Source organism: Cornus florida, unplaced genomic scaffold, assembly GCF_030987335.1.
Source record: "Cornus florida cultivar Cherokee Brave unplaced genomic scaffold, ASM3098733v1 CherokeeBrave_3.0.0_Hap2_Chr11, whole genome shotgun sequence".
Lineage (NCBI taxonomy): Eukaryota > Viridiplantae > Streptophyta > Magnoliopsida > Cornales > Cornaceae > Cornus > Cornus florida.
Window position 1 is genome coordinate 88544194 of NW_026775581.1, and position 10111 is coordinate 88554304.

The following is a 10111-nucleotide window of genomic DNA, read 5'->3' on the forward strand; positions in this document are numbered from 1 at the left end:
AGAAAATATGTTAACTCCCTCAAGTTCATAGATAAGAAAATTTGTTACGTTAAGATCTTGTGTAACATTTCCTAAACAGACTTCTCTCAGAATATCCATAAGTGCTTTTCCCGAATGTATGAAATGCCATAAGATCCATCAGTGTTGTCAATCTATAGTGCTCCTTTTATGTCTTCACATCTGAACTCAGTTTGACATCGAAAGGAAAAGCAAAATCTTCTATCTCTGCTCCCTATCAAATATTCTTGTTTTCTTATTAACCAAACATGAACTCAATTGCACCTAATTTTGAATCCTGATACATAGAATTAACGACTGCTGGGAAATGCAAATAACTGCCGTTATTCCTAGAAGATTAAAGCATATTGAACATCTTCATCAGCCTTGCATTTTTTTTTTTCCCGGACTTTATTCAGTCTAATTTGTACGTAAAAGGGAAGCTTAAGGATGGTTGAGATTACTTGAGAAACTGAGGCAAAGTATTCGCATATTCTAATGATAAATGAAGAGGATATCTTTGTAATGTTATTGTATCATTTAATACATAACTAAAAGTAGATTAGCTAAAATTCAAAGCTAGTTGAATAATACAAGCTTGTAGAATGACTTTTGGGACGCTATACTGACCAACAATGTAGCTTCTTCAACTTTCTTTGATGAATTCAATAAATACCTGTCTCTTTCAGATGAAGCAATTATTTGCCAAATCTGAGCATTATCTTCATGTAAATAATAGCAGGTAGGGACCGTAGGGTCAAATCAAGAGTAGCTGCTAACATCTCCTTGCCCACCTTTTTCTCCAAACAAAATAAAGAGATATATCTCATAGATGAAAATCAACTTGTTTAAACCCTTTCAGGTCCAGCTAAATGTGTGTGTGTGTGTGTTATTTCTCTACATATTACACTGCATAATCGAGGATGTGAACGGTCAGGATACATACTGATTCAAGTTTGATGAACATTTTGATGCTTGCAGACGCTGAATTTGCTGTTTTAATCGCATGGTGTTTACAGATACTGGATTTGTTGTTTCAATTGGCTCACATCGAGTTCAGATTATTAACTCCTGACAAGCATATTGGTTTAACTCTGCTTGCCCTTGCCCATTATAACAAAATCTTCAGGTTCTAGACTGCAATGCCTTTTCTTGCTTTCCAACAAATTGTTTTCTGGACTTGGTAACCTATACAATAATGCGAAATTAGTTGGGGTTTTCTCAAACTCATGTATTTCCAACTAATATGTAGGCTGTCATGCTTATTTTCAAGAGTTTAAATTGGTCAACAAGATTAGTAGTCTCCCAAATGGTTTTAAGATCCATTCAGTGAAAGAATTAGGAAAAAGTGTGTGTGTGTGTGTGTGTGAGAGAGAGAGAGAGAGAGTGGCTGTGAGCTGTTTCTATCCACGGTGGATGGCTGCCCAGGCAGATCTCTCTATGCTGTGAAGTCAGCCAAATTGCCTCCAAAAGGCATAAAAGCAGAATAGATTTTAACTTCCATTTTATGCATGCCACTTTTTTTTTTTTCCTTCGTTTTTTTTTCAACTGCCTGCCAAGAAAAACTAATATAATGAACATAACAGCAAGAAACAGAAAGGTATCTCAAAGTTATGTTGCAAGTCAACTAAGATGTGAGCAAAAACTGGGGACATTAAACCTCTTCTGCAATTTGTGTTATATATATTACAATCTTTTTGTCAACCTATACAAAAAAGCCCACCCACATTTCATCCCTTGGCACCTCAAGTTTAATATACTTTAAAAAAAAAAAAAAAAAAAAAGCAACCATCAAACCTCATTCACACCTCATTCACATAGATTATTGTATGTTTTGTATGCAAAATATGTGGAACCCAATTACGGTTTTGGCAAAAGTGGTGCCTAAAATAGCCCTACTGATTATAGTGTTTTGACAAGGATTGTCAATGGCGGGCAAGATATGGGCATGCTGAGGTACTAATGGTACTTGCTTGGGCACTAAAACTTGAAGTTGGGAGAAGGAGCTCCGCCTGTGGGAAAGAGCTGTTGGACGGCACATCCAGCAACAGATCTTGATCAGAACTTTCATCTGCATAACGGAAGGAGTCCAGCATGAGAGAGCTACTATCAGGAGGCAAGGCAAATAGGCTCCTTGGACTAAAGCAAGAGCCATCATTGTCTATGACTTCCTTGTGTTCGTAGCTACTCTTCATCATCACCCTTTTGGGGCTCTTCATTGTCATCTTCGCTCCTGAAAGATGCACGGTATATTTTAAAATATGTTGCAATGTACACCACATACATGGTTAACAGCAAAGGCAATTCAAATTCAAGAAAGTGACATCATCAAGTTCTCTTGTTCATTCACTCAACACAAGGTTGTTATTAATGCATGCAGGCTTGTGGCTCAAATCACCTTTTGAGCCTTTACTTCAGCCTTAAACTCCACCACAACTTCAGACATAAATACGTGACTCCTTTTTGTTTTGGCTTCTGGTTTTATGAGATTCTTTTCCTTGAATCATGACGTGAGGATGTGATGCCGGAATTGCACTATGGATAGGAATTTGGTATGTGTCCATGAGAAAAGGGATGACTAGTGCGTCCATGAGAAACAATAGCTTAAATTCAACCTTAGTTAAAATGAAGTACCAAAGGAATTTATATAAGTTGTGTTGAAAGATGCTCGAGGGAAATAAGGTACACATGTTTGTTTGAGAACCTTCCATTCAATTTTCAAAATAAAAGTCACAGCCAAGGTTGCAAGGAGATTCGTTTTACCCCAAAATGGGTTCATATCCCCTAAACCAGGATAGCTTGCAGACATTTAAACAAACGATGACTTTGTCCACGAAGTACAAGACATGCAAGCAACTATAGGTCACAATTATTGTAAAGGATATGAGCCCCTCTCAACCATATTATACAATGGCAGTCCGAAATGTGCAAAGCTGAGTCAACAAGACACCTCATGGGTGTGGGTATGGTGTATCTATCGAAGGAAGGGAAATATATTTTTCCTATCTCATTAGAGACAAAGCGATCTGGTGTTAAAACTTTTTCTCCAAATGTTTTGAAGAAGATAAACAATCATTTTGATAGTTGATCCCTCCCTGTCCATCTGTCTTTAGATTTGGACAATGGATGATGCTAAAAAGTAGAATCACTAGAAAAGATGCAATGCCAATATAATTAGGCTCAAGGATACCCTAAGCTTATGTAAGCTCCTTTTAGTTGGAATGACAGTAGTTTCCTCTATAAGAGAAACAAATAACATACTCATAGGGTTGCAATCGTGAGACTAGAGGTTTGAGTCTGAGACAGTCACTTTGTGCAGAAAATGTCATAGCTTAGTTGGGTACCCAATTGATTACCCCAGCACCAAAGACTGCAGAATGGCCTTTTCGATTAGAATTATTCTTCTTTAAAATTCATGGCCGGATGAAGTTTTGTTTCTGAAGCAGTCATGTCTATACCAACTCTAAGCCATCCAAAAGTATATTCACAAAGGAAAAATATGGCTAACCTGGATAAATTTGATGTTGACCATCTTGCGATCTCTTTAAATTTACTGAACTACATGATGCTATGGCATTAAGCCCTCCTGCAACTACTGTATCCCCAATACTGTTTTTATATTTTACATCCTACAACCAAAATAGGCTTAGTATTAATAGTCTTGTATTCATTTACAAAGATAAATTAAAACTCTCACGACAGGATATTCATGTAGTAGTTGGTTCAAACCTTGAGTAGATTATACTGTTCCACCCACTTAGATTTTGTCAAACTACATAATGCAAGTCTCTTCAAGGTCCTACAATCTTCAGTTTTCCCTCCTAAGACAGAGAGATCAAAAACCCCTTCGGCAAGCAGTTTCTGAAAGGAGGATAGGTTCTCCTTGAACTGAGGGCTATCAAACATGCTTTTGAGGCTGTTGATAAGGAAACAAAGATCATCATCAATATTGGACCATGCATAGCTTCTTTAGAACCCTTAATTTACAGTCAATATGATGTAAGGAGAAAAAAGGGAACTGGAACTGAATATCACAATATTCTATGTTAGCAAGAGATATCAAAATTGAGAAAGAAAATTTTTCATATAGGTTTACTTTGCATTTGAGATGGTCAAAAGCATCTGTATGATTTTCCTCTTCTTTTTTGGAAATGTTTAGAGCTTCTGCAAGTACTTATTCACTTCCTTACTATAGATGGCTTCATGAGATCAAATGCTACTTTTAACAAAATGGGTAAATTCAATTCCACAAACAGAGATACAAACCTATCAGGTAGTCTGGCAGTATCAACTGGAGGTATACACTTCAGCAACTGCTGCTGCTCTTCACTAGTCAAATGACTGGAAAACACGTTAAAGTTAAGAACATCCTGCACCAAAAATTAACAGCAATCATGACAGTGCTGAATAAATTAATGAAGAATAAGATCCAAAGTGGTCAATCATGATGACTGAGCCAGCAAATTTGGCATTCAGGTTCACTCTACACAAGGAAGAACGAGTAATTTAGCAACTCTAGAAATCAGTCAAAAAAAAGTAAAAGAATGAATGAGAATTCACAACAAATCATGAAAGTCATCATTCAAATAACAGACATATTCTATATGGTCAATGAAAAGGATTCAATTCGATGTAAAACATTTTTTCACAGATTCCGAGAATCTGTCTTAATGACCCTGAAGATTAGCTCAACAAGAAGGATACTAATGCAATAGTAGACCTCATGTATGCAGGAGTTGGCTTTCAAGCATACCATCAAAAAATAAAAAATAAATAGAGACATCCAACTTACTTTTAGATCTATGTAACATAGTGGTGAATTATGATTTCCCAGAATCTGTAGCTTTTCATGTGGAGTCTTGTCCCTGCGATTTCAACAAGATAAGTAGTGTTAGTTTTAACCAATGAAGCAAAATACTCTCCAACCCTCCTTAAAATAAGGATAAATTATCTCCAGATGGGTGTACCCATGTTATCACTTTTACTGTCAGGCCAAAAGTTCGTAAAATTATTTCTGTTTCTATATCCCAGGCACAAATTCTATCCCAGCAGAATGGCTAAGCATATCAGGACCCTAGGACTCACATTAAAACTCATTCTCCAGTCTTCCTGGCAAACTATCTGACATAACAGTTCTATTTTTCCCTTGTGAATGGTGTTCGAGACTTTATATCCATGGAGGGCACCAACACCCATGTTCATAGTTATACTGCATCTCTGACCTACCGGAGGTTGCTGGCATTAAACACCTCAAACCTTGTATCCTCGTCACATAACTAGCAAAATTTCATTACAAGATTTAATTTGGATTTTGAGTTATTAATTTATAATCAAAAGTAATACGGGAAAGAAATACCTTTTCATTTGCTCTTGTTGCATCCGTTGTCCAATAGGCTTCTTGATATCTTGGATCCCAGGACTTCGAAAATTAACCTTCTTGTTATCAGTATTTACAGGAAGAGTAGTAGAATAAGAATACGCCTCATTTGCCAGGTGTGATTTGTTATCAACTGAAAGGGAGCTTGCTTCAGATTCTTCTTCTCTGGCAATTGAGCTTGGATGTCGAATAAGAACACTTCCATGTCCTATCTCAACTGAGACCATTGGCGTATCACTCTCAAAAAGCAAATCCTCTTCAGAAGATCCGGAAAAGTAAGAAGATTGTTGTTCGTGTAAGATGGTATATAGATCTTTAGTAAGTTTCTCGACTGGAGATGGCTTTGGACGACTGACACAGGTCCTCTTCCTTGAAGGTACCATTGTGTCCCACACAATGGACTGAGCTGGGCCTGAAAGGATGACCCAGGGTCACTTACAACAGTCAACAATATGTTGCAACTATATGAGTGGAACAATTTCATAACAGCTTTGCAGAATGCAGCAGAAGATGCAGAACTGAATTCTCAAGCAGATTATAAAATGAGGAGAAATTACTAAAAATTACTATTAATAACAACATAAATAAAACATTGAATCATCAAAATCAAAATTGAAGCTTTTGAATTATGTCCGCAGCTATGATTGAGAGAAAAGAAGACAAAAGGAACTTTTGAATTCTGTCCACAGCTCTGATTGAGAGAGTAGAACACAAGGTGTCTCTACTCCATAGATCTCAATAAAAATGTAAGTACATCAATGGGCACTATAAAATTCTTAGAAAATGATAGTATTTGCTATTAATGTAACCATTTTTGTAGTTCCTGCAGATTACATAATAGCGTGCGTCATAGAATCAGTTTGTAATTTACTTTTCCCTTATACCATACCAAGCACTTAGCTTCGGACAAGCAATTTCACATTAAGCTGGAAGGCAGGAAATTTAACATTTGAACTGGAATATGATCTTTTCTCATTGTATAATACAATGGTCCATGCCAAGTAACTCCTCACACCATCTCATTTCACATTTGAACTGGAATATGATCTTTTCTCATTGCATAATACAGTGGTCTATGCCATGTAACTCCTCACACCATGGATTCTCTCTAAGACCTACCCAAAGAAGGGGAGGAAAAAAAAGAAAAAGAAAACCTCCATGCTAACAATGAAAAAGGATCAGTCTTCTAATAATATAATTAAAGATGTAAGCGGGTGGAGGTTGACACTAAAGACTACTGGAATTGTAGGTATAAATCATGCAGATATAGTGACTGACCAACCTGTCAGATCACTTGCATCTGCACTGCCAAATGGTGCACAGCTTTCAGAGTTGGATATGGCAGAGCCCGAACTTGATCTATTACTTGTATCTTCATCAAGACCCTTACGAAAACCCTGGTTATAATCAGGGGCAACTACTGCATTTTCATGATGTTGCTTTCTTTTTAGAACCTTCGCTTCTTTGTTCTTTATAGATATGCTCTTCACTCTTGAAACCCTATAATCCTCAAATTCATCAGGTTCAGCCCTAGCATGTAGAGGAGTATAGTTTGCTAGTGTTCCTTTTGTTCTCCACCGGGAACCACATGCATTGCAAAGTACTGGCTTCTCTGGAGGCCCATTACGCCAAAGAGGGGTGCCTATAGCAAAATTCAATTGTCAGAAATCATTACAGACAAATTAATTCTGAAGAAGAATGACCAAAGATGTGATATAGATAAACATAGAAGAACGAAGAGGAACTGCTTATCTGAATCCTAAAGAAGGTCGTAAAGACGAAAAAAGAACAACTTATATATTAGAAGATAAAAAGCACCATGTTCTTGATATATTGAGGAGAGCAGAACTTAAGTAAATAGAGAAGTAACAACAATAAGCATGTATATACTAGCCATGACAGACCTATTACATGTAATATGTTTGGGTTTCTTACAAAGAAGACGGTTCACATCACACTGCAGCATTTTCCAACTTAAAATAACCAATTGAACATGCATTTGTCATGTATCTTTATAAAATATACACTCAAAAAGAAGCAGTCTCGAAAAATGCTTGCGAATGGTTTGTGTTTTTTTACTTTTATCTTAAACAAAACAAGAGAACAGAATCTCATAATGTTGCATTTAGAAAAACAACTGAAAAAACTATTAATGGTTGAGACAAAGATATAACTTTTCAATCAGAATGCAGTTGCAATTTCTAGATGTGTTGATAACAGTGTTATTTATGATCAGACGCGTATTTGTGCTTAAGCATGAGCAGAATCAGCAATGAAAGTTCCATTGAACTCAAAATGAAAGAGACTACCAGAACAACACATTAACAGATACAATAGGAACCAACAAAGTGACAGGCTCCTTATGGGGAGAAAGCAAAGTATTGAATTAAGTGGTAGACATAGAAAGGAATTAAACAAATTGAGTACTTTACAGTTTATGGTTAGGATTGCGAGTATCTTAATCTACATTGAGAAAAAATTGTTAGGATTGTGAGTATCTTAATCTACATTGAGAAATAGGAGGTTGGTTTTATTGGATGCAATGTGCTAGTTACTTTCTTCTTTCATTTTCTTTTTGTTTTGGTGCATGTTAGGGGAGAAGGGAGGGGGATAACCCCACCCTCTTAGGGGCCGGGACCAATGTAACACAAAGAAAGTATAGATAAAAGAGGGCATTGATGGTTGATTGGAGTAGCAGCTGCAACTCTCAATCAAAGACACACCAAACCAATAATAATTTGGACAATGAATGGAATTCTTATACTCTCAGAAAATCAACCGACACCTAAATCACTGTATGAACAAAATTGGCATGGTTCTTGGATGTCTCTTTGCTGCATAAATCACTAGGGTGCTTCCTATGGCAGTATACATTCCAAAACCTATTTGGAACAATGCTTTTAGGCTCATTTACATTCTGATCATTTGTAGAAGGCAAGCTAGAAGGAAACCACCAAAGCAACCTTATCCTAGACCTCCCTGCAGCTGATAGAAAACAAAAGACACTGAAAATATAGCAACAACAACTTCACTTTGCAGCATCAATGAATTGGAACCCAAATAACAAACCAAATTCTCTAGAAAGTAATGCCATGAAAACAAGGATGAGAACTAAACTTAAGATTCAGTTGATATGCTAAACAATCCCCTATCAGACATTAAAGCAAACAGATTGAAGGACAGTCTGAGAAGAAGAGAAAGTGATTTAAAACGAACAATTTTCATTGAGTAGCACATTGAACACTAAATTGGTTGTTTACAAGTACTTCGTGACTGAATCATAAGCTGTTGAATGACACAAAGTTCCAATATCAACAAGCACAACACTCTATTAGCAAAGATTGAGAAAATGAATTAGAACAAACAGCCCATTGCTTGGAAGTAATTGTTGCCGGGATCATAACTCCAAAGAAGCGCAATATGAGCATGCAATTTAGCAAGAACTAAATTTGACACACAAGGGGATTATAATGGGTAAACAGAAACACCTCCAAATTTTCCGGTACTCAAAAGACACCAAGCTAAATTCCCACTTGTTGCACACTGTGTGGAGGAGTGGAAGGGGAATACAAAGTAACCCATAAGGAAGAAGAAACGATTGAAAAACAATAAGAACCCCAATATCATTCACAAACTGAAACTAGTATTGATGTACAAAAATTAAAGAGCAATTGTAACTCGGTTGTACCTCCATAATACAAACAAATCACTTATTAACAAACCCAATAATATACATCACATATTATTGGGTCTCTTTGTCCAGGTAAACTATTCATTTTAGAAATAAATCACATCATATGAGTATTCGATTCCATGATTGAACAAATTAATCTATAAATATAGAACTACCAAATGAATTTCTTTTTTTTAAATATTAAAAAGAAAGAGCAAAAAAGGAACCCATTTTGTTGAATATTGAAAAATTCTGGGAAAAAACAATTGAAGAAACAAAACTCACTTGTAACACCACAGTGATAGCAAGGTCCTTGCTTGCCCATGTCTCTCTATTTCTTTATTTCCCTAAATCTCAAAGAAGAAATTTCAAAGGGGAAAAAAAAAAAAAAAAAAAAAAGAAGACAAACGACTGGTTTTCTAAGAAAAAAGTTACAACAAAAATAGAAAATCAGAAAATTAGATTATTCCCTACAACCCTTTAATGGCATATACATATTCTACTGGGTTTGGAAGACTTTTCTACCAGATACCCAGAGAAAATTCTGCAGAAAAACTAAAAACCCAAGAAGAGTCTGTTCTCAAAGTCTCAGAAACAACACTCCAAATAGAAAAAAAAGAAGAAAAAAAAAATCAACCAGAAATAAGGGATTGAGATGGGTTCTTTCTTAGCTGAGAATCTGTACAATCTTATGGGAAAGAGAAAAGTCCATTGAGAGGAATCTAATAAATGGTTGGGAAAGGAAGGTGAAATGGGAAGGGGGTTGTGTTTGTGTATGACCTCTCCTTCTTGTATTGTATATGAAGTAAATGTTTAAGCTTTCCATTGCTTTTCTTTTTCTCTCTCTTTTAATTTTTATTTTTTCCATGTCATTCAAATCTTTCATTTCAATTTCTTTTTAATTGAATAATAAAAAATCAATATTTTAAACCCCTAATGGACTTGAGGCATGGAATATTATTTGCATATATCCTGTTGACAAATAGACTTTTCTGCTACATCTATAATTTTCTTCAGAACCCAAAAAAAAAATTAAAATAATAATAATTGGTTTTCAAAAACAC

General features: G+C 35.8%; 1 protein-coding gene across 2 annotated transcripts; it reads right to left on the reverse strand.

The window, feature by feature from the left end:
* Positions 1-1632: 1632 nt before the first annotated feature.
* LOC132282346 (GATA transcription factor 26) lies at positions 1633-9895 on the reverse strand. Of its 2 annotated transcripts, none has more exons than XM_059783996.1 (8): positions 9333-9895; positions 6657-7016; positions 5354-5786; positions 4790-4862; positions 4264-4367; positions 3727-3913; positions 3506-3626; positions 1633-2230 (listed from the first exon to the last, which is right to left on the reverse strand). In XM_059783996.1, the coding sequence occupies exons 1-8, from the start codon at positions 9370-9372 to the stop codon at positions 1923-1925; spliced, it is 1626 nt and encodes a 541-aa protein (XP_059639979.1). In that variant the 5' UTR covers positions 9373-9895; the 3' UTR covers positions 1633-1922. The 2 variants fall into 2 exon arrangements, with proteins under 2 accessions (XP_059639979.1, XP_059639978.1); XM_059783995.1 differs by lacking the exon at positions 9333-9895 and adding an exon at positions 8863-9260.
* Between the last annotated feature and the right edge of the window lie 216 nt (positions 9896-10111).

Coding starts and splice junctions, on each gene's coding strand:
- LOC132282346 (XM_059783995.1), bottom strand. CDS start 9,001: ATGATATTGGGGTTCTTATTGTTTTTCAATCGTTTCTTCTTCCTTATG. Junction 7,017..8,862: donor GAGTACCGGAAAATTTGGAG/GTGTTTCTGTTT, acceptor ATTTTGCTATAG/GCACCCCTCTTTGGCGTAAT. Junction 4,368..4,789: donor TATGTTACATAGATCTAAAA/GTAAGTTGGATG, acceptor TTTTTGGTGCAG/GATGTTCTTAACTTTAACGT.